Source organism: Perna viridis, chromosome 1 (genome assembly GCF_037379345.1).
Source record: "Perna viridis isolate PV_CMFRI_1.1 ecotype Kerala chromosome 1, ASM3737934v1, whole genome shotgun sequence".
Taxonomy (NCBI): Eukaryota; Metazoa; Mollusca; class Bivalvia; order Mytilida; family Mytilidae; genus Perna; species Perna viridis.
Window position 1 is genome coordinate 43,026,241 of NC_142445.1, and position 26,315 is coordinate 43,052,555.

Below are 26,315 nucleotides of genomic sequence, written 5' to 3' on the forward strand. Positions count from 1 at the left end.
ATTTTACTACACATAACTTGAACTTTGAAGTTCTTAAAGTCCCATAACTCCTGTAAAACTTGTCATTTAAAAATGTCAACATGCAATGACCAAGTATAAATGGTGACATATTGCAGAAACTTAAGTTTCAGAAAAATTTCTGAATCAGTTTTTTTTTTTTTTTTTTAAAAGTATCACTTGCAGAATGTTGTGATGGAAGGATTGATGACCATTTTCAACACAGATTGAAATAACGACAGACTTTTCTGATGTACCTCTAGCCAGTTGCGGTGGGAAACCATAAATAAAAGAGTTACTTATTGGTTGAAAATTAATATTCTAAACTTTTACAGTGGACAGTGAAAAGTCGTGAATTTATAAATCATAATAAGCCTTTAATTAAATAGAACGAGTAGTTATAATTTGATATCAGTCAGCACTATAAATGCATTTAGCACATGTGGTATCAGTTTTATTATAAGGTTACACAATAACAAACACTTCTCAAAATAAGATTGTGAAACAACGGTAGAAGCCAGGTTCAAGTTTGAGTACATAATGTACCAGCCAACAAAAAACTACATGTAGTAAATAATTTCCCTTAATATATTAATCTTACACTTTTGAGGACCATTGTTTAAAAGTTCAATAAACATGACCTTATGTCGATTCCCAGGAACTAACAGAATTAAAATCTTAATCATAAAAGAAAATATTAACAATTTGCGAGGATGTAGATGTCATGGTTTTCTTCACAAATTACTTCCTCACAAGATCATTTACATTATCTTACAATACAGTAATGTAGAAGAAGATATAGGTCATTTACATTATCTTACAATACAGTAATGTAAAATGTTGACCTGAACCTGGATTCTATTGAATTAGATAATAACATTCCACTGGGTAAAACAGCAACATCAATTTGGTTTTTCAGACTTAACAAGTGAACATTTGGTAACTAGAAGCAGGAAGAAACACATGAAATTGATAACAACCTATTCATTGTTTTGAAAAAAGAAAACCTTTAAGCTTTCCAATCCTAAATTATATCACATGATATGAAAAAAGACAGAGCTTCCATGAAAGACTGAATGAAAAATATAACCGGAAATACAAGCAGATAATACTGGTTTACAACATACAGCATCCACAGAGGTAGATATAGGATACAATATTACTAGTCTTATACCTATATATAGTAAACAGAAAGATCAAATAAAAAATCAATGACACCAGAAAGTCTGTAAGAAGTCTTTGTCTAGTTAGAGTGTCAAAAACTTCCTATTCATCCAACTTTTACAACAGTTTGTTTCAATTTCTCATTTTTACACGAACTTCTACAAAAGTACAGAATCCATCTTTTGCAATTGGTCTTTTGTGTAAATATGAAGGGATATAGTTCTTCATGACATCATTGACAGCCTAAAAAATATTCTCTACCATAATCATTGGTCCTTCTCTCCTTTACACAGTAATTTGCTTGATGAATAGACTTAAAATTACATGATCAAAATAATTGTTTTTCAATCACATGATCAAAAGCTGACATATCCAACAGGCAAGTCTACAAGAACATTATGGTCACATAATACATGGCAGAGTGTCTCCAGCTGCTTGGGCTTAAAGTTATTCCTTAATCATGCTTTGTTGTTATATGATTTACTCTATCTTCACTTATGTCTATTATAACCAAATTTAAGTATTTACTTTCAACAGTACAAGGTCCTGAACTTTTCCAAATTTGAAATCAATGGTCCGCTTGATGAAAACCAACAGTCTTTAATAAAGTATTAATGGATAAACCTGAAGGTCCATGACCTCAGTAAATGAAATTTCAAAGTTCCTCAGTCAGAAATTTAGGACCTCATACCACCAATAATTTGAGCCTATGATATAAACTTCTCATAACAGTGGAGTACAATAATATTTTACTAGAGATTCAATTTGAGATGATTAGTGGTTAAAACTAATTAGTTTGATATGGAAAACAATTTTAGAAATCCATTGGTCATGATTTTAACTACTTTGATGGAGAAAAAAATGACCAACAACTCTAGTTGAAAGTTGCCTCAAATAGTTTTACCCAGCTAAGAAAGGAATAGTATCATCCTTAGATTGAGGAATCAGACTTTTTTTTTTATGACACTGAGTAATACAGTTAACTTCAGGGGACAGAGTTTGCCTTCTCTTGATTAAATTACTGTTATCTGATGAACTTCTGTAAGGAAGAAATTTTAACTTTCTATCAAACTAAAATCAAAATACCTAAGAAAAACAACGAAAAGTTTAAATCTCCCTGTTAATTTGTCCACTTTACTACCTAAGGATCTTATCAAGTAATGGTCACTTGATCACGGGAAGACAAACTCAATTCCCTGAAGTTAACTATTTTACTCGCTGTAAATGGACAAAACTGATAAACTCATCACTGTTGTCAAGCTAATGCTGTTAAGACAATTTATCTCTCTAACTTAAGTACAGTGTACAGTACGGTATGGTTCAATTAACAAATACATCATGGTTACAATATATCAACAAAATATTAAACCCTGAGAAACAAAAAAAATTGAAATATTACATTAAAGTCTATGTAGACTAGGCTAATAATTAGTCATATATTGGCAGTAGGAAAACAACTGTTATTTTCACCATAACATTACATGAAATGGTGGACTGAGAGAATTTATAGTATTCTAGGTTATATTTCATACATAAAAAAACAGATCATCTAAATTTTGATTGCATGCACACAAATTGAGACTTCTTACTGACCCCTTCTACTACATGTATTGGACTGGCCTTTTGAAGCATGTAGGACATTGATGAATACCAAAAATATAGTCATTAATAAATGAATTAAAAAAATTTTTGTATATCATATACATGTAACTCAGAAAGTAACCATTTGTGTTTATTTTACTAATTTGTTGCTTTTATAGAAATAAGTGGCAATTTTATGAAGGGATATTCTCAGATTAACATGTATGAAATCACAGCCTAAACTAACCTCATGTCATGGAACTTATAACTCTGACACAGTGAAAGATAAAATCACATACAAGGTTTAACTTGTATCACAAATAAATAAAATTCTGCTCTAAAGTTACAGCAAAAATAGGTTTGAAGCAGTACCGACTAGGTTAACAGTTGTTGACTTCCCATTCAGTAGCAAGTGTTTGCTATTAGTAATGACAATAGGCATCTTAATTTCATGTACAGAATAGTCTTACACTGACAGCTAAAAGAGAAATCAACAGCTGTCCTATTACTACAATTGGTTAACTCTTTGTCTATTATCTGAAGTGTTATCAGATTCATTATCACTATTATCATCATTGCCATAAATTGCATATCTGTTGTCCATTTCATCTTCATTTTCATAGTTCTCTCTTGATGTAATCTGTTCAATTTCATCGTCCACATCATCGTTTATATCATCATCTATGTTTATATTTAAAGCATTCATTAAATTATCATCCAGTGGATTCACCATGGCATACTGTTCTGCATATTCATCTAAACAGTCATCATATAAATGTTCATGGTCAGAATTTTCACTTCCACTGTCTGAAGAGCTTCTGCCATCTTGTGACGAGGTCTCCTCAAAATACCCATTAGAAACCTCATCCTCTCCAATATCAGACCCATTGTTCTCATTGTTTGGCAGGGAGCCAAGCGATACTAGATTCTGGTTGCAGTCACTAACAACTAAATTGACATCGTTCTGATCATCGTAAAAATTACTCAAGTCACGATTTTCTGACTCCTCAGGGTTTTCATCACCAGGTGACAAGTCATGACCAGTTCTTTCCCATTCATCAAGGTTCCTTGCTATATTTTGATACCTTGTTTCCCTAAGAACACCTCTAGCACGTTTAGTCTTTGGATGATCAGGACCTAGAATTTCTTCACTTATTCTGGCCCATTTTTTGAAATATTCATAAGCTTTTTTAAAATCACAGTTATCTTCATAAACAATTCCTATATTGATGTAAAGTCTAGACATTAGTATGTGATATTCTCCATACATTTGCATACACAAGTCCAAAGCTTCATTATAATACTGAAAGAGATATAAAGTTATTGCATTAATAAAGCTAGAGCTCTATAAGATATTGTTAATCAGAATAAACAGCTACATCACATTGTTTTGAGTAGAATAATTTCATTAGCAGAGCTTAAAAGTTGTCTGTATTGGGTATAGGGTGTATAAGTTTTGTCACATGACTTCCTGGTTTCTCAAGAATGAGTTCTTATCTACCATTCAGATGCATTAAATCCTTGTTGCTTGCAGAGTGTTGAGTTCAGTATTAAAAGTAAAACATCATTCTATGTAAAAATGTAAGAAAAAATGGCAATTCTAATATGACGTCTTCATATTGTCAAACAGTATATGTCGGTACGACTCCACCTTTAGCACCTGCACACTGTCTCTTTCCTTTCGCTGTCACTTCGAGACAAAACACTCATTCAAAAATGTTTATGCAATGATTTAATGGCCGAGAGGTTATCTAATTGAAATCAATTATATAAATACACACATTTAATGCATATGATTACACAAATATACAAATTTAATCCAACTTCCATATGGGAGAGGTTAAACGGAACAGCCATTGAATATAAGTGCAGTACCCATGTTAAAATGAGTACAAATCTATCCCCTCCATGAATTATTTTTTAGATACACATTTCTACATAAAAAAAGCAGTAAAGAAAAGATTTTTCCATGTAATACAACATTTCAAGATCCTGTAAGTAAACAATAAAATGCAGATAGGTCTTTGTATTTCAATACATTCGGCATAAAAAATTCCAGTAAGGAAAATGAAACTAGAATGACACTTACAAACTCTATTATTTTTGGTCAAGATACTTTTAAGGTTATTTGTACAGGATATAACAGTGAAACCTGCCTAACCCCAAACCCTGAATAATCCCAAAACCTGTCAAAACTAGACACTTTTTAATATCAATTTAAATTTATTTTGAACCTTGGAAAACTGAACAACTGTTTAAACTGAACAATTGTTCAAGTCCAAAGGGAGTTGGTTTAGACAGGTTTCACTGTAATTAATTCCAATATTAGGGAGAAAAAAATAATGTAGTAATGTTATATTGCTTTTAAGTATCATCTCCCACTTAATTTACCACATGTTTTTTTATGCTATTATAGTTACATTAATAAACAATAAATACCTTTAGCTGTTCCATACTTCCCCTCTTTGCTAAAACACCTTTTGTCATAAGTGCTTCAGCATAATGCCCCATATCATTTAACTGAAAATTTAAAATAATACTTTTCACTGGAAGTTAAGTTTTGAACAACATCATGCAGGACTGCATGTACTGTACACCAACTCATTTTCACAGATACTTATTTTTGTGTTGCAGAATATCAATTCAATTTGGCTAATATTTATTTTCGGGGTAACACCTGTTCAACATGTATTCGAAAATGAAGGGCATATTCAAATCAATTTATTTTCACAAAATTTTTCTTCCTTGCAAAAACAAGTTGGTTAGAATGACTGATATCATTTCTCCACACTCTTAGTAAAATTAGGATTTGAACATGCTCACTAAAGCTCTTAATTTAGCTAGCATAATGAAAATTTTAATTTTACCATCTTGCATGCAGAAATAATTCAAACCACTCATTAACTGAAGGAAATCTATTGTTTTTTATTTTAGCCTTCTTACTTGTTAACTGTTCATTATTGTAGTAGATTTTTTTTCAAATTTCTATTTGACACACTGACTTGATTCTACCCGATAACTATGTACTAACCTCCTGAAAGATTTTCAATGCCTTGTCAATATATTTATTGCCTTCTTCTAATGCTGATGACCCTGTGAGTTCAGGACCTCCACCACATGCCTCCCAACTCTCCAAGTTGAAAGATAACTTCATTAAACTCATCCCTAGCTTAAACTAAAACCAAAATGTATAAGTCAATATCATGTTGTGACATCTCAGAATACCTGGGAAATCAAAGATTTTTGTAATTGTAAAAAATAAATGGCATGATCTTAGAAGAAATAGAATGATATTGATGAACATTCTGAAAATTAGAAGATGGATTAGATTTTTTTTAAGTTGCAGGTACAACTACTATAGTTTGAAGGTAATTTTAATAGTGGAGTTGTTCCTCAAAATTGTGTTTGTTTGTGGAGTTTTAAGTAGCAGCCTTTGTAATCATGCAAGTTCTATAAGATATGATACACCCCAAAAAAGGCTACATATTTTTATTTTTGATATTAAGTTGTTAATAGGTCTATATGATGAAATGTACAATTATTCATTCCAATCTGTCTGCTCTTAGGATATAATCCATATTAAAAATCCAACAGTTTCTATGGTATTTTAGTGTCATTTACAGATTTATCTCCCCTAATTTGAATTTTATAGTACATTCTATAAATTTTCATCTACTAAGAACAAGGGTTATATGAAAAGTCACATGTTAATATCTGTTTACTATAACATTATAAACAAAATATCAAAATATAAAAAAATATGTAGGCTTTCCAACCATGTATCACAATTTGCATGATTTTTATCTGGAGTGCTTCTTAAATTTGAAGATTTTAGTAGACCTTTACAATTACAGTGTCTATCTCACCTTATGGTAGGTTCCAGGAAGAGTTTTTCTAATGGCTATGGATTTCTTTCCATACATAACTGTTTTCCTTAAATCTGGGAGCTGACTAGGGGACACAAAATCATTCAGCTTCAGTTTCTGTCAAGTACAAGCAGGATGATAAATTTATACAAAGATCTATCTCAGCAAAATCACTCCATGTTATCTTTGTTATCATTAATGTTCTATTTAATATTCTATTTAAGTTAAAAAAATGAATGCTTGTTCAGTTCAACTAATCAACAATGGCACATTGAGGTGTACAAAAAGTCTGAAATTAATAATAGAATAATTAATTGGAAAGAGTGAATAACCAAAATATTAACACGAGTGCCGAAGAATGCTTAGATTAAAGAGTGTGTGTAACTTGCAATGCGCACGATTTAAATCCTCAAGGGTTGTCGGCATGAGTGATAATATTTTGGTTATTCACGATAACCCATTGATTATCCCATTTATTTTGTAGATTTTCTACATAATTTATTGATATTTTCAATATGAACTTTGAATTCTGTGATTCGTGGATTGATTTCAGAGTTGTTAGGTTTTGGTGGGAGTCTGAGAGTGAAATTACCGAATATATTTCACAGTGTGAATTATTGAAATTTATTACAGTGGGAACATTCAATAATACACTGTTATCTATATAATAATAACAATGTAACCTTTCCTTAAAACTGATTACTTTAAAAAGCAGTTTCAAGTGATGACATAATTAACTTCAGGAGATACAGTTGGTCCCCTGATTGAATGTCTTAGGCAGTTAACAGCACAATTGACAAGGAGATTTAAACTTTTGATCATTTCATATGCATTTTCCTCCAAGTTTGATAGAAAGTCAAAATCTCTTTATCCATTATCCAGTTACTACCTTAGGAAGTTAATCAGATAATCATTATTTAATCAAAGGAAAACCAAATCAATTCCCTGAAGTTAACTATATAACTTGCTGTAAAAGTTTTACTACAATGTCAAATTAACTGTAAGCAACAACATTTTTGTTTTTTTACTTAGTGTGTGTTTAGTAGTGATATCAGGACCTGAACAAACCTCATCATATATTTCTGCCATTAATGCATATAATTCAACCATTCTATGTGGTCTAGCTCCAAGTTCTTTCTCTTCTATTTTCATAGCAGTCTTTAACATATCCAATGCATCATGATATTTGCCACACTGCATACTGTAATTAAAATTCATCAATCTCCAATTACAAACTCATCTCAAAATGGGAGATATAACTGTATTCTCCTAACTTATTTGAGTTTTCAGCTTAAAATTGTAATAAATTACTTAATTATTGTCAAAACATGTCAAGAAAACAAAAAATCGGCACCTATCCTGTTTAAACCTTTGATTTTGTGAAAACATACATAAACACTTAATATTTTTGGAAATTTTAATTTAAAAGGAAAAAAACTTTCGTAAATATTTTTTAAGTATATGTTCATCACTTTGTGTTGTAATGTTTTATATTCATGCTTTATCTTCATGTTTTTTTTTTTAAATATACCACTACATGTAAAGGCAAAGGAATTTCCCATGTCATTCATGGTAATGTTCACTTCCAGAAAACAGTGACACTGCAAATCTGCTTACCCCATATTTTTTAAATCAAAAGCTGACCTACGCAAGTAGAATTATGCTCATATATATTCTTCTTTCAGCTAAAGTTAAGGTATATTCTTTGGAAGCCACTCACAATTCATGAAATCAGCAATGAAGCCTATAAGCGGTGTAACTGGTGGTCTCTGACCAAATGACAATTAAATGACTGTGACTATGACCTATGGCTAGCTTGAATAACATGAAGTTGCTGGCATCATGCTAGGTTGTCATTTGCTTGCTTCCCTACTCATACAGAAAGTTTATATCAAACAGCAACCAAAATTGCTTACAACCTATGCCCCATCTGTGTTAAGTCACAGTTCAAATTTGAAATCAATCCATTCATTGGGAACCAAGATAGATATGACAAAATTTGTTGAGTGGAGGTATAACACCCATCACAACAAAATGAATCAAAGCCACTTACATGTATGTAAAATACATCATAAATCACTAAATGTGCAGACTAAGGATACTCACATTACTCTACAGACTTTCTCATATCTGATTGACACTGCCTCCTCGTTATGGGCAGGGTCCTCCTCACATTTATGCAAAGCTTCTGTATACTTAGATATCATTAAATGTGTGCTTCCTATCTAAATTATAAAAAGAAGATGGTTATAACAAAAGCCTCACACAGATTAAGACATGGAAAAATTCTTTGAACATTACAGCCTGTAATATAGTTAACATCAGGGAATAGAGTTGACCTTCCCTTGATTAAATTATCACTACCTGATGAAATGCCTTAGGTATTTAACTGGACAATTAATAAGGAGATTTACACTGCCTATCATATCATAAGTTTTTTATTTCTAATTTTTTTATTTCTAATTTTAATAGAAAGTTAAAATCTCTTTCTCAAATGAACAGTTAACTGCATAAGGAAGTTCCTCAGGTGATTTTATTTAATCAAGGGAATACCAACTCTGTTCCTTGAAGTTAATTTTATTACTCGCTCTAACATATAATAGGGCAAACCGTGAAAATTAGAAAGATTCTTCCTATATATATTACAAGACAAATCTTACCTTTCTCCAATATTCTAGTAATTTAGAACTATATTCTTCATGGTATAATTTATCAAACACTCTCCAATCACACAAACATTCAGTCATTCTATACATGTCATCTATACAAACAAGCTGGTATAAATACTCCTGAAAATAAAAAAAAATCAGGAATGAAATACAAAGAACATTTGTAAAAGTGGAAATCGGTCAATATGCAAAAAAAAATCACACCACCGAGAAATGATTCATCAACTGGTATTATCACCTTTCATTAAACAACAACCAATCCCTTGTCATCAGACCTTTCAGGTACTTTTATTTAAAATGACTTATAACTTAAAAAGAATCATACCTCAACAAATCTATCATCATTCTTAGAATGTTCAAATGACTCTGCTAACTTTTTATGCCACCAATAATACTCCTCAGAATTCTCCTCAGCTGCACCTTTATCCTCAGATTTCACAAAATATCTAGATAAATGCAAATCAATTACACTGCATTTTTTAAAATTTCAACTACAGAATTATGTCATCTCTCAGATCTGAATATATGTGTAATATATATTTATTTATATATATCATGACAATATTTCAATCAAAGCTGTGAATATTTGACTTAAAATAGCAAGTAGTAATACAACTTTTACACATTATATATCATCTAGCTGTCCAAATCAGTTCATCAGTCATGTAGTTTAATTGATAACAAAATAGTGTACAATTCCACATTCTTTAGTACCAGTCTATATAAAATTTGACCACTGCCATTATCAAAGTGATTCATTGTTAAGAAAAACCAACCAAACAAATGATGACTTTTCAATCTACATATGCAATATTTTTGTGTAACAACTGTCCTTTCCATATTCACTTCTGTACTTTTGAGAAAATCATGCATTTATCTTCCACTAAAATCAACCGACTCAAACCAAATCAAGAACAATAACTCTTACAGATTGTCAATTTCATGTACAATCTATATAAATTTTATCTCAAAAGTGCAACACCCAAATGAAAAACTAAGATTGGAAATGTGATCAGTAATTGTTTCTGAACAAGTATTTAAACTGAATATGGCGGGGTTTTGACATGCATGAATCACCTCCTGTCTGATTTTTAGGAAGACTGCTACTTAATTAAAGGTCACAAGGTTGAAGTTAGGTCATTATTTCATGTCATACTTAGCAGTTCTGAATGATCATAGATTGTTTAACTTTTAGTAAAACAGAGCTAAGATATTTACAAGAAGTAACATAGTTAACTTTATTGAATAGAGTTCCTTGATAGAATGACCATTACTGTGAAAGTATTATTGTTCGTTGTTTTTGTGAGTAGGCCAAAACACAAAATTTAGTTCCCAACGTAAAGGAGATTTCCTTTGATGTGTATACTGAAAACCTCAAAACCACGAATTCAAGAAGCCAAGAACTTGTGTTTCCTCCCTCATCCACGAAAATTGGTATCCACAAATTAAAATAAGTAACTGCTGAATGTAGATAACTGGACAATTAACAAGGAGTTTTTCTAAAAAAAAACCACAGATTTAGACACCTACGGAATAGTAGGAAGTTCAAATCTTCTTGTCAATTGGTCAATTAACTACTTAAGGGGGTTCAACAAAAATGGACCATTGAATTAAGTGAAGGCTAACCCTGTTTTTTAAGTGCACTATAGTACTTGTTGTAACATATAAAAATTTTATACCCTACCTTCTCCTGACAGCCTTACTAAGTGCTCTATGATAGAAGTCTAGTCGACCCTCTCTACCCTCCCCATTGTGTCTAAGATATGGTTGTAATATTCGAGTTATAGAATTCCATTTCCGTGAGCAAATAGGTTCTGTAATTCTTATCACTTCCTTTTCCGATGATTCTTTTTCATCTACAGGTAACAAAGTAGAGTTAAATTGTAAGCATTCAGAGTTGATAAAGTGAAACATCAAAAACATGTTGCTGAAGTTTATAAATTATTTTCAAGGTATATAAAGCTAAAAAGCACGAAGATCATCATTCTCTAGATTTCAAAGGCAATAACTCTAATAAGGAGTCCTTAATAAAGAATTTTGTAGGCTGTGTTATATGGTTCATTTATCAATTGAAAGTTTCTTTCTTACCATAATTTCAATATATTAGCCTAACAGTTACAAAAATATAATTTTTGGCCTTTCAAGGGCAATAACTCTAATAAGGACTTCATGTACAACTTCAACTCTTTTGAAACTTCCACAAGCCTTACCATAATAATCAACTTCAACCGTTGAAAGTTTTTAAATGTAATTATGGTTTGTAAGATATAAGCTAACAATTGCAAAAATCATCATTTTTATGTCTTTCAAGGAAAATAACTCTGAGTCATCATCATACACCTTTGACCCCATTACACTGTTTGTACAGTTTTCCAAGCTAACAAAGAAGTCTCTCTTATACATGCAGTTTTAGAGATATATGTAGAAATTAATTTAATCATGGTATTCTAAAAATAGTAATAAAAGCCATGTTTAACACTCAATCAACATAATGAGCACAATTTTTCAAGAGGATGCAAGTAACCAAATTTGGCATTAACAAATAATCACTTAGTGGTTTTAGAGAAAGATATTTCAAGAAATATTAACTACAATAACCAATGCACAGTGACAACAATACTTTTGGTGAGCTAACAATCAACTAAATTGACTTATAAATGTATTCAAGTTTACCTTTTTCATCAAAAGGGGAAGGTGGCATAAGTGTATTTTCATGCCCCAATATTTGCCTGAGTTCATGTTCATAAAGTCCAGCAAATGAAGCTTCCAGGAGACAGAGAGTAGCAATGACTAGGTTACTCCCACACTCATTTTCTAACCTCATTAACAAATATTCAAATAATCTGAAGAACAAAAAATATCAAATATCAGCTACAACAAGAAACTTTCAAGAATTTGATAGAGGATAATGTCCTCATAATGGTAATCTATAAGAATTTATCCAATGACCTTAGAACTATCACACTGCTGAGGATCTAATTTCAGTATAACAAGAATTGATCAGTTGCATATCAGGTTGTGCAAATATGGCAGTTTAACAAATGGGAAGGCAGAGCCCACAGTTGTTCCAAGTCTTGTATATATATATTGATAAGTCCTCTCTAACTTATGATGTCATCCTCTTACATGTAATAGCTGCTACATATTGCTACTGAAAAAATACTACAAACTTTATCTAAAAATTTACACTAAGGGAGTGTTTATTAGCATTACAAGAGCAGGGAAGAAATTACTAAATGTAAATAAATATTCTGAAGACCAAAATACAGTGAAATTGGTCTAAACCAAACCCTGAATTATCTGAAAACCTGTATGAACCAAACACTCTTAAAGTTCCTTTGTATTAATTTAAGGAAGTAGACCTAAGGTAAGGGACACAACTCTTATTAATCATTGGAACGTTTGTATTCAGCATTTTTACATCTATCTCAAGCAAGCATCAAAGTAATTTGGACTGATTTCATTTCGTTTCAAATGAAAGCTTAATAGGCTTTGGGGAAATTAAATATGATACAAACATATCACTGATTTCAAGACTTGTGTCCCTTACCATAGGGCTACCTCCCTAAATACATCTATATGTTGAACTTTGGAAAACCAAACACCTGTTTAAAGCAAATCAATTTCAATGTACAAAAGAGGTTTAGACAGATTTCACTGTATTATCTTAACCTTCTCACACTATCCTACAAAATATACTTTACTAATGATTCTCTTAAACAATGAAAACAAATAAAATCACTGTATCGTTATCTACATACTTAGGTAATCCTTCAGGTAAGTCTTTAATTTTCTTATCAATCTGTTGACTATCACCAAGTGACTTGACCTCCTCACATGCCAATGATAACCATAATAAATTTTCAGATGATGATTTGGACAACAACATTTCTATCTGGTTATTTGTCAATTCTTTGTCAAACTTCTGACACCAACCTTTTGCCAAAGTCTAAAAATGAATTACAGTGGTTACGATCATAAACAATATGAATTTATAATACTAATTCTTAAAAGTGTATGGAAATTAATGTTCACTTTTAACTTACATTTTAAACATTTATGGACACAGTATAACATTTAAAATGCCTAGAATTTATTCTTCTTTACTGTTTCAATAAATGAATATTTAAATTTGATTTGTAATAAGCCTTCTGATTGGTTGGTTATCTTTAGACAACATAGGATATTTTGTATAGACTAACTTGGTACTGTTACTTCATTAGCATCAACTGGTCCAAAGTATGTGATTGAAATAATCCCAAATAACAAACTTATTAATAATCGAATCCAAATTTTGGCTGTGATCAATAGAAAATTAAATTACAATTTTTTTTTTGTTTTAACATGGTTTAATAAGTGTAAACTGCAGCAAAGTTGGTTGGTGGCCTCAAGCTAACATTTAACATAATTTGATAAACAAGACTGCTATGCCTAGCCATATGTTTCTAACTGCTGCAAAAAAGTTAAAGTTCAAAAGTCCCATAACTCCTGTAAAATTTGTCGAATCTAAATGATGTGGCAATGTGATCAACTACATCTGGTGACTAACAATCCCACAAAATTTGAACAAAATCTGTCGACTGGTTTTCTAGGAGTTTGTCCACGAAGTGTGACGGATGGACATACAGGAGGGGACATTGATGTTTCTATGTCCCCTTCTGTGGAGGTACATTATTAAAAAGGACCCTTATATGGTATTTCTATGTTCCCTTCTGTGTTGGGGAGGGGGACATTATTACAAAGGATCCTTATATGGTATTTCTATGTTCCCTTCTGTGTTGTGGAGGAGGTCATTATTAAAAAGGAACCTTATATAGTATTTCTAAGTTCCCTTCTGTGTGTGGAGGGGAACATTATTAAAAAGTATCCTTATTTATAGAAATACAATGAAAACCTACACTACGATACTGTTCATCTAATGGATGTAGATGCATCTCAATAGGTTTAGATTCTCTACTCATTGCTGTTTTATACTGGTGAGAATCTATCACAGACGAGAATATACACCGTACATGTGGAGCTAACTTCCTTGGTAACCAACTCATCACTTTGGATGCTTGGTCATCTGAAAGCTGCAAATCAAACAAAAAATGCTTGTCAGTGATGTATAATTTCATGACATTTTATATTCTATTCATTATAATCTCTTATGCTCTTTAACATAAGAAAATAGCCATGGGGTGAAAAGTGAAATATGAGTGCTGATATACAAGCATGGCTGACAGAAGTTGTGTAAATACAAGCAAACATAACAGTATACCTACCTACATGTATATGGACTTTTAATTGCATAGTAATTCAAAACAATTCAAAACAAATACTAAAATTTCGTTTCGGAAATAATGAGATGATTAATTGTATGATATACATATAATTTCACGGGTACAGATTGACTCTAATTATTGCCAAAATTTGCACACCAGGATAGTTCACAATATTCAATATTAATTTTTACCCGATATCACAGAAGATTTACCTGAATCAGTAATGTAAGAAAATGTTGGACATACATTATTATATTTTTTATCAATATATTACTTACTTGGTTTAAGCCATCTATAAATATAATGATCGGTTTGATACTAGGATTAGCTAACATACTACATGATGACTGGGCTGCAGCTTCGACACCTCTAGGAATATTGGAATCCTACAATAGAGTGTTACAGTATTTTGTTGACCAATAACAGTCTCCTTAACCAAATTATTTACAAATTAAAGAGGAAAAAACAATTCAGGGCTATTTAAGAAAATACTAAGTCCCCCCTGGCCAGCCTTTGTTTAAACCCATCCACTAACCATATAAATAAATTCAAATTTTTTACAATGACAAAAAAAAATAATCGAGCATTTACCAACAACACTCATGTAAGTGAAAAATATAAGTACTTCTCTAGTGGGAAACAGCCCTTCAAGTAGATATTCTAATACTAAACATTATGTAACCTGGTTAAAAAAATTATAAGAGTGTTTTATCTTATGTTCACCACATGATTTAAATATAATTCTAATGTAAAAAAAATTAAAACCTACTGAAAGCCATTTATGTGGACAATTTTACCACATTCTTTGAACCAACATAATGTACCAAGGAAATACCCATAGACATGTAATACATGTACATGTAGTAACTATCTACCACAGTCAAACCTGTCTTAAGGACTACTTGTTTTCAGCAATTACCTGTCTTAAAAAGACAAGGATTAAAATATCCTTATGATGCATTCTATGTAAAATTAACCTGTATATAAAGACCACCTGTCTTATTAGACAGTGATTTTGCTCTCCCTTGAAAGGTCACTTAGGGCAGGTTTGACTGTATTCAGTATTTCCTTTTATCTGAGGTAAAAAAAAATAATCAAATTACATAAAACAGATATGTTTGATTCTATTAGAACCTGCTTAGAATTCAGTGAATACCTAACAATGATTACTTACTATAATGAATACCTAACAATGATTACTTACTATAATGAATACCTAACAATGATTACTTACTACAATGAATACCTAACAATGATTACTTACTTTAATGAATACCTAACAATGATTACTTAATGAATATCTAACAATGATTACTTACTTCAGTGAATACCTAACAATGATTACTTACTTCAGTGAATACCTAACAATGATTACTTACATTTACCAAGTCAGCTTCCTTTAATAATCTCTTCAACATTGACTCCAAGCAACATGAGCCTGGAATAGCACCAACAAAATGAAAAAACAAAGTCCATGTCTTTCCACCAGGACTGTAAAGAAAAATGCATATCTTAATTAAAATTCTTGATACATCAAAACAAATAATGCAGAGACATGCTAAGATAAAAAAAAAAGAAAAGAAAAAAAAACACAGCTAGCTTCAAATCTTTCGAAAGAAACATTCTTATATTTTTCCCCTTACATTTAAGAAATTGTGAAGCTTTCAGTAGATAAATTACTCCCAAACATGGTATATGGGCAAGGTTGTTATGAATTATTACTAACCAAGGTAAGTGTGGACAAGGTTTTCATGAATTATTTTTTACCCATGTATATGAGCAAGGTTGTTATGAAATCATTCCTAATCTACGTAAGTGTGTGTCAGGTTATTATGAATCATTTCTTACAAATGTAAATGTGGTCAATGTTATCATGAATTATTCCTCGCCAAGGTATATTTGCAAGGTTTTTATGAAATCATTCATTGCCCAGGTAAGTGTGGGCAAGGTTGTTATAAATCATTCATTGCCTAGGTAAGTGTGGGCAAGGTTGTTATAAATCATTCATTGCCTAGGTAAGTGTGGGCAAGATTGTTATAAATCATTTCTTACCAAGGTATGTGGCCAAGGTTATTGTAAATTGTGTAAGCAGCTTTACATATCACTGAAGATTTCCCTATCCCTGCCTCCCCTACAATAAATAATGGAACATCCCTCTCCTCTTTGAATATGTAATCCTCTATCTGAAAAACCAAAAATATAGTTCTTTAATCTAAATAAAGAATATCAAAATCAGAAAAAAAATCCCTGAATAAATTATACCTTCTTGAACTGTAATCAGTATTGTTATATTGTCATGAAAAAAAAATTATTTCCTTTTGCAAATATTCTGATACAGTTTTATACTAGATAATTATATTTTGCTAGATGTAACACCCTTTTGGAAAATGATTTAAGGATCCACCAGTAAAATTTATCATAAAAACTCAATATCATAACCTAATAAAGTTCACATTATAAATCATACCATTTTAATGACATCATCCCTTCCAATAACAGATGAACTTTTGTTTTTCATGAAATTAAGATGTTCCTGACAAACTGTGTTATCTACAGGACTGTAGGATGTGACCTGGTCACCACAGTACTCACATCCAATACGCTGCTTACAAAACTCCAATATCTACAACAATAAACATGTGTACTAAAATAACATGAGAAATCAGAAATAAAATGAAAGCATAAAATTAACAACAACAGTACATTGATTTTGAATGTAGTTAGTATGCAAGAAATTAACTCCTAACCACAATTTGGTTTTGTTATCACAGCAGTATTTTGGAACAGTAGCTAAAAATGCACCAGAAATGATCTGACCTCGTTTCTTATCATGAAACCAGCTTCATGAAAAAGTATAGCAGGACACTATTCGACAAGCATGAACAGCCTACCTTTTGTGTAAATACATCATTCATTTTCAACTTGGGTCTGTTCTTCGAGCTAAGACCTTTGTACTCACAGGTGTATTTGATGATTCTATTAACCTATAAAAAATTAATGCACACATATAGTTCTCAAATTGCAGTTAAGTTTCATAGGTTACTTTGGAAATTTATAAGAGATCCATACATTTTTACTCAAGACCAGAAAGATGTGTGTTTTTTTGCCCCTCATTACTTCATAAATACAGTAATCACCCAAAATCATGCAAAGGAGTGGTCACAAATGTTCATTCAAAACAGGGAATAAAAATTTCAGCTTGATTTAGGTTTTAACTTCAAGAAAAAAAGTTCTGTTATATTCTGAATTTGTTACCAGGAAAGCCTGGGGGACAGATGGATGGATGCATGCATGCACATTTGTCAATGGAAAGCACAGAGGGTAACAAACAATACCATACAAAAGTGTGATGGGTATAAAAGCTACACAAACTCTCCAAATGCTTTACATAATACTTTGTAAGTACATACAAACATCAAATTTGCAAATACATGACCATTAACAATTTAAAAACAGAAAGAGTCTTGAATTGATGTAATCAAGATTTGTGACTGACCAGTACAAGTTACCAAAGAAAGCAAACAAGAATCACTTACAGAAAACTTCTGTGCAATTTTATCTCCAAGATTGGAGAGCTGTTCACTGGCAGGAGTCTTCTGTACCAGGTACTTCAGATCATCTTGTGGAACATTCTTCAAGAAATCATCATTTCTCATCAGAAAAAGAGCTAAAATACAAACAAAGCCTACTTCATTTTACATAGTTTACAATCATGTAAAAAATCTTAAACATACTGACAAATATTAAAGTAAACATTACTATGTTAAGTTCATTTAATACACATTATATGAAGGTAAAACTTTAGAATCAAATCATGATATTTATGTTACCTATATCACTATGAGACACATAGCATCAAGTAGTGATACATGTGTACACCACTGTCAAGATGTCAAACATGTATTTGTTCCTAAACGGAATTGTATATAACTATAATCTGAAGCGGAGAACAATCCAACTCCTGTACCACCAGTATCTGACATTCTCTGGACAGCGCAGTGAACACTTTATGGGACTGTTCGTATGTTAGGTTTGTGTTATTAAGTGGAAAAACTTGGGAACTGAATAGCATTCCTCCTGTTTCAGAAAGCTTATTAATCAAGTTTATGGCATACTGTGATGAATTTAAACAGTTGAAACATTCAACTATACAACTTTATCTCTCGGGCATTCGATTTTACTATCTGAAACAAACTGGGTTAATCCTTTAAAGAAATATGGAGAAAAACTCAAAGGTTTAAAGTCTATCTCTAATGGGCTTAAAAGAAAACAAGGGCCTGATGTAAAACGTACCAGGTTACTATGACAATTTTAACCCAAATATGTCTTTTGCTTCAAACAGGTGTATTTGGTCATTTTAATAGCATTATGTTAACAGCTGCATGTGTGGCAGCCTTTTTTGGGTTTCTACGATGTGGTGAATTTACTGTTTTAACTCAGTTTGACCCAGAGGTCAATGTGTGCCAAGATGATGTACAAATAACAGAAAAATGTATTTTTATTTGATTTAAACAGTCTAAAACTGATCCTTTCAGACAAGGTATAACAATCCCTTTGTTTAGTACAGGGCACACCGTTTGTCCAGTCAGGGCTATAGTAAGTTACCATATATTAAGGCAATCCAACGTCTGTACTAATAATGCATTTTTTATTACTTCAGAGGGTCTTCCTTTAACTAGACAGTTTTTCATATTTCATATAAAAAGCCTCATGTCCAAATTAGTGAACTTTATAATGGTCATTCTTTTAGAATTGGGGCTGGTAAATCAGCTCATGAAGCAAGATTAGAAGACCATTTAATCTAAACCTTGGGAAGGTAGTCCTCTGATTGTTACACTATACTCGGCATCACATAAATAACATACTGTTAAAATTTGAATAAAAATATTTTCTACGACTTTATTGACACCTACCGTCCTCTGATTGTTACACTAGATACATTCATACTTCAAGTATAGTAATCAAATATTTATATGATACAAAATTTTGTACCAGCTACAGTAGGTTGTATTGACTGACAAAATGAAGACATAAATTGTGATTAACATATCAAGATAAGTCAATCTAAGTTTACTGCTTTTAATTCCCTTTAAAGAATACTAATGCAAAAACAACTATATTGAAACTATTTTCGTATTAAAAATAGGTTTGCTTTAGATAAGTGTTTGGTTTACAAAGGTTCAAAATGTATTCATATCAATATAGAGGGACCATCTAAAGTATACTATAAAAGTACTATTGTTCATGGGGTACCAATTTTCGTGATTTTCGTGGGTAGTCCAGGATTCTCCCCAGGATTTTCAGATAGCGCTGTATTCAGCACATGACACGATATTAAAATGTCACTTTGTATTTAATGTATTATATAAAAATTGATCAGTGTATTAAAAATGTACATTTGTACACTGCTGTTTATGTTTACATGAATTATTTGTAGGTAAATATATTACCTTTTTTCTTCTTTCCAGTAATTATAACTTCAATACCATTTTTTATTGATGTTGAAAACATCATGTGATTGTGCAATTATTCAACTTTGCATTTATAAATAGCCACATGCTTTTGACCAGGGTTGAGTGAATTTTTACCACAGTCAGTTTTGATTGGTTCAGTGTCAGATATTAATATCTGATTGACACCTTCATTAAAATGAATTTGTGGCCAGTGTGGTGACTAATAAAGAATCTTGTCGGCAATGTCATAGGCTTCAGACACCTGTGTGGTCACGCGGTGATCAACTGATAATTGCGTGTTTACTGCTAATTACCTTGTAGGATGCTGTAAATAACCTCGGGGCACACACGTTTCCTGTCGTAATTGATTTTTAATCCTAAAATTTAAGTTTATAGCACAGCGCTGGTAACAAGACAGCACAGTACCGATCTCAATAGCGCAGCACTCAATCTCGATAGCATTGTATAGCACAGCACTTTAAGGGCCTGGGGAGAACACTGTAGTCAAAACATCGAAATTTGGTTCACAAAGAAAAGAAGAATCAATTTGATGTGTATACTAAAAACATCAAAACCATAAATTCAAGAATCCATTAACTTGTGTTTCTTCCTTAATCCACGCAAACTGGTATCCAAGAATTAAAATACTTTCACAGTATTTCAAAGGTAAAAGTAATGACAGGTTTTGCATTATTCACAGTTTGGATTGAAACAGGTTTCCCTATACATGCATTAAAAAAATGGCCTTATTAGGTGTTAGTCTTTTTACTAAAACAAATGAAAAAATAAATATCTCACAGTTTTGATTATCTTGTCGGAATGCTCCATTCATCACTTCTAAGTCCTCTACTACCAGGCCATAAGCCTCCATAAATTCTCCAACATCTTCATCAGGATACTCATCCCACATAGGAACCCATCCCACTGACTCACTAAAAATTAAAAACAAAACAGCGACTGACATACAGATAGAATTTTTATCCCGAGTGTCTTACTATACCAATAGAGTCATGCTCACCTGCAGCATAAACGTGTTAACAATTCAATATTTTGACAAATAAAAGGGGGCAACCTGCTTTGGCATGAACATGTTTTTTTTTACTTCACAGAAAAAATGTACTTACCTGGTCATTTAAAAGCTCCACAGAGCTAATTTTCTACATGTTGTGCCTTGATAAAGTTTATTTCATTACTGTAAGTTTTCAAACGCTACATTGTGTATGTAGATTCTCTTTGTTTTCTGTTTTCACAGTTTGGCCAAGTACAGGTACTTGGATTATGTTTCCTGAATTGTCACATTATTGATATTTCAATATTTTTCTTGCTGATATTGTCTTTAATGTATTACCATAAACACATTATATATCAATGAACTACATGTACTGTGGAAGTACTTTTATTCTTAGGCACCAATTTTTCCTTGTTTAGAGAAAAAAACATCAGTTCCTAGATTATTGAATTCATGGATTTGCCAACTCCAACAGACAAAGGAAAGGGAATTTGTTTTCTTTTTATTTTATGTTTTTTTCAACCCCATGAAAATTGGTACCTAATGAATAATTATACTTTTACAGTATTATAACTTATTATTACCTTGTTATATTAATAAAAATTGGCATAACATCTTGGAAATAACATGTCTCTATACTGGTTTGAATCTTTTCTAAATCAGTCACATCCCTCCTCTCAGGATGTCTTGATCCCTGCAATACAAATAATCAATTATACAACTAACATTGGTACATATTCTATACTCAGAAAATAGTTCATGATGCTGAGGGTCATATGGATGTATATGGACTGGTTGGTAGCCTCAAAAACTTATAAGGACTGAAGCATAGCTGAGGTCCATTGATTTTTTGGGGCAACCAACCAGTCCATATATTGCAATTTGACCCAAAGTAACATGAAGTATATGCTGTATCATACTTTTTATATATAGTTTACTTTGAAACATTCGTGTGGAAGAAAAGTGAAAGCACAACTTCTAATATTATGACCTCACATTCTTAATTTGAAAGCAAGGTGGTCCATACAGTGTTATGTGGACAAACAGTTAGATCTATGAAAGTAAACAAATAGAAATCTTAGAAGTATAGTATATTGTAAATGAAAGAATATTTATGGAAATTAATATAGAATAATAAATCAAATTTACGGAAGTTAATATAGAATAATGAATCAATTTTTTTTTCCATTTTTAAAAATGAATAATAAGCTAATTACTTTTTAAATCATTAAAACATTTACATTCATTGACTAAACCTTGGAAATTATGAACCCAGTGGCCTGAATTTAATAGACATACATGAACAATATGTGATCATTAAATTTAAAGATTATAATATTTACCAGAGACAAACAATTGTAGTAATTTTTGTGAATATATTGGAAGACTTCTCTTCCACTTGAAAAGATAGAAATTTACTTCTTTAATAGCAAGATCTTACCCATTTCACGAACTGTTCAGCAATTAATAGATTCTTTGACTCACACCAACATTTTAGCTCGGGAAGAACCTTTAAGAAAACAAGGAGATAATCAACAACAAAAATACAAAGTTGGAATTTAGTACATTTTACAGTGCTGTCAATTCTTTTCCGCAAATGTAAAACCGACCACCTAGACGAAAGAGTGTTTTTGCTTTTTTCTTATCAATGCAATCTTAGATAAGAGCTTTAATACTGAAAATGTTATCATTACATCCATATTTTTTTTCTTAATAACAGACTGAAAAATGACTGCACATACTGTAACTATGTATACAGCAAATAGGTATGCTATCAGAACCCTGCTTTTTGTTGGACATGTAATATTGCTGAACTTTAAAACAATTTGACAGAATGAATGTTCATGAAATTTGGAGAATAATGTTATGAAATCCTTCAAGGAGTTCAGCTAAATATGTCTGCACAGGTTGAACCCTGAACAGATATGGCAAATATGACTTGATATAGCTCTGAATTTGATTGTGATTAAATATTTAACACAAAATACATTAAAATAAAAAAAGAAGCTTGTATCAATAAAAAAGAACACAATTCAACAAAGTTTCTTGAAAACTGCTTAAAGCATTCTGAAGTTATTGTGCAAATATGAGAAATCCCCTTATTTTGTAACTTGTACACGGATATCAGCAATTCAAAACAATAAAAGAAGGCGCTATCATCAATAGTAATAATCCAGAGTTTCATAAAATGAGTGCAACCACTACTGAGTTTTAGTCTGAAAACTGTGAAACCCCCTCCAATATGAGCAAAGTCCCATAACTCTAAAATGGGATCTTTACAAAAATTGAAAGGAAGCTTACAAACTATTCACCAAAATTTCAATGACATTACTGCAAGAGTTCTTGAGTTATAGTCTGTAAACATAAAATCATCCCTTTTTTGTACGCATAAAATCACATACCTCATAAATAAAAATGTAGAAATTTATGAAACCCTGAATGAGAGCTCACATCAATGAAAAGAAACAGTTCCCTTAAGTTTCACAAAAACTGGCGGCAGCAATTTTGAGTTATTGCGTGAAGTGTGAACAAAGGATGGAATGACGGACAGATATATTGTACCAGTATACCATAATATCTCCCATCTAGACGGACAGTCGTATAAAAAATTATTTTTACCTCCTTCCTGATTAAGTCTCTTTCTGCAAAAAATTCATCAGAATAACTTGAAATAAATAACTTCACAGGTTTTGCCTTTTTAGTCGCCCTCTGACCTGGAATCTCTGGTAAAAGTCTTGATCTTCCAGACTCACTAACACCTCCTGTTGCCATGGCAATGGCAGAGAAAATTTTTCAACCTACATCAGTTCAGGTATTGTAATCTGAAATGGAATGGCCATTATATAGTCAATAGTGACATGCATTATGACCTTTTCTGGAAAGTTAATTGCATATACTTTATCTGTACGTTTGTTAAAAGCATTTCATTTGTGCAGTCAATATGTGACACTCTAATAAGAAGAATAAATCTCTTCATAGTTGATTTTCTTTTTCTTTATAGTCAAGAACTGATGTACTTTTTGTTTCCATTTATTTTTTTTAACTGAAACAAGTTACATTATGATGGATCTGACTACATTATACCAACAGTTTTTCACCAAGTTTTGGATGAGGTTTCAGTAATCCCAAACGGGATTAGAAATTTCACAATCTGTGCTCAACACAATAGGTCATATAGGTTAAAGGGTTTCATACTTATACCATACACTACAAAACAGTAGTTTAATTTCCTAATCATAGAGCCTTTTCAGGGATAATGAATGACAGCAATGAGCATAAATACAACAAATTTATAACCACCCGGATCAAGTTTTACTGGAAATACTTGCTAAATTCAAGCGGAATTTCAATTTAGCGAGTTGAAGCTACATCATGCCGGCAAATTTTAGCGAGTGTTTTTTTTTTTATTGCCAAGTTTCACTTTCGAGCATCAGGATCATTAGAATGCATGATACAAGGGTTATTTCTCCTGCTTTAAAGCGTCTTACTAACAGGTAATACACAAGAAAATTAAACGACCTTGAAAGGTCAAAATTTATTATGCTGGCATGAGTCGACAAATTACGGCTTTTTTTAATAACTAACAAACAGAAACTCTAAGAAGTAGCCTTAGATCATGCAGATAGTGGAACCACAAGCCACCTGGACAATAACAACAACATTATCATTAATCCAGCTGTTACTGCTTCTTTAAAGACTGTTAGGAAATGGGGGAAGGAATTTCAAATCATTTAATGAGAATTGACATGAGTGGGAAGGCACTGGACAGTTTTGAGTCAAGGCCATTTGTTACACGCTGATAGTATAATGGACAGAAAACATAGAGGCCAAATACTGTCCCTTATGGCCCTAACCAACAGTTGCTTGTTGTATTTTGATTGTATTTCAGCTGTTTAAATTGTTTAATATTACTACATATTAAAAAATTTAGCAAGTGACAATTTATTTTAGCAAGTAGAAAAAATTAGCACTTGCTTTTTTTAGCAAGTGGTAAAAAATGGGAAAATCTATCCCTGAACCACACAACCATTCATTACTGATTTTGGTTAATTTGACACATTAAGGAATAAGAAAAAGGATATATGTTTATAGTTGCCTTAGTTTTCCTGTCCCTTGATTTACGTTTTTTGATTACTCCTTTGTACCTTCTGAACTCTGATTGTAGGACTGGTAGAAGTTCTGAAGGTCCAGTAAAAGTTTTATAATTACAGGACCTTCTGTTCAGTAAAAAAAAATTGAGTTTGGCTGGGACTGACTGCATACACATGCAAGTTAGCGAGTAGAGAATGATGAGAACAAAAATCATCGTCCAGAAGTGATTGTCGCAAAGAGAATGTAAAATAACAAAAACTTCAATGTGTCCCCAAAATTTATCTTAAAAACTAAATAAAGTTCTTGAACATCTAAAAATCTAACTTAAATAGCAAAATAGGAAATATGTACAATGTTATATTATGAGAAAGTCATATTGCAATCAATGTCGTCCCTTATACTTTCGTCCCAAACTCAATTTAAAAGACTAACCATATTAAAATGCCAGAATTTAAGACAAATGAACAAATGTTTATATATTTTCATAATAATTCATATATTTTAATCACAACTTTATTTAAAATTTATACAAATAGTCAAGATATTCTGCTGACTATTAGAGGACATTGACTATTCATATAATCCTTCTTTTTATTTTGTATAAGTACTGCTCATGCAATGCTTACTCCATATTACACATATATTAATATTTTATATATGGGTTTTGTGTAGGTATACTAGTATTGTTGTTGCCAAGTTCAAATAGTGAAACAAACAAAAAATTGACACATACTGGCAAGAAAATGCTGTGCTTGCTTTTCTATTTATAAGCACAGTCTACTCCATAATAAATCATTGGGAATCAAGGCAGCAAAATCACAAACTTAGTCTCCGTTGGCAGGTGTCCTGATTCATAGCTTTCAATTTTTATTGTAGTTATATATTAGTAAAGAGTGGCCAACATGCATTCGTAACTTTATAAGAAAATACATTGCACGACCTACATGTATCAACTGCTAAAGGCTAATGAACGATATATACAGTATAAATCAGCTAGTCGTCAATTACAAAAAAAAATATGAAGACCCATTAAAATGAATTAAGGTGATGGGCGGAAACCATGACATAAGTTCTTATCAAAAGACAATAGGAACTATAAAATACACACGGAAAACCTATGAATTGCCAAATATTAAAACAATATTTCTCCAGTAATGTTGGAAGTCTTTCCTCCCTCCGACACTGGAGATTGATATATGCTGTAGTTGTCTCCCTTGTAA

The 26,315-nt window shown here is 31.6% G+C and overlaps 1 protein-coding gene and 1 pseudogene across 2 annotated transcripts; one reads left to right on the plus strand and one right to left on the minus strand.

Annotated features, from left to right (window-relative positions):
- Positions 1-353: 353 nt before the first annotated feature.
- LOC148628863 (TPR repeat-containing protein DDB_G0287407-like) lies at positions 354-26,285 on the minus strand. Of its 2 annotated transcripts, none has more exons than XM_088595878.1 (23): positions 26,204-26,285; positions 23,623-23,825; positions 22,445-22,513; positions 21,588-21,697; positions 20,793-20,926; positions 18,078-18,208; positions 17,433-17,525; positions 17,009-17,164; positions 16,594-16,724; positions 15,921-16,032; positions 14,820-14,927; positions 14,176-14,349; positions 13,039-13,226; positions 11,951-12,120; positions 10,962-11,133; positions 9,603-9,723; positions 9,269-9,397; positions 8,715-8,833; positions 7,677-7,809; positions 6,609-6,725; positions 5,774-5,917; positions 5,182-5,262; positions 354-4,045 (listed from the first exon to the last, which is right to left on the minus strand). In XM_088595878.1, exons 2-23 carry the CDS (start codon positions 23,773-23,775, stop codon positions 3,251-3,253), a joined length of 3,540 nt encoding a protein of 1,179 aa, XP_088452004.1. In that variant the 5' UTR covers positions 23,776-23,825; positions 26,204-26,285; the 3' UTR covers positions 354-3,250. The 2 variants fall into 2 exon arrangements, with proteins under 2 accessions (XP_088452004.1, XP_088452009.1); XM_088595883.1 differs by having other exon boundaries at positions 26,200-26,272.
- On the plus strand, positions 18,431-19,361 carry LOC148628864 (uncharacterized; annotated as a pseudogene).
- Positions 26,286-26,315: the final 30 nt, after the last annotated feature.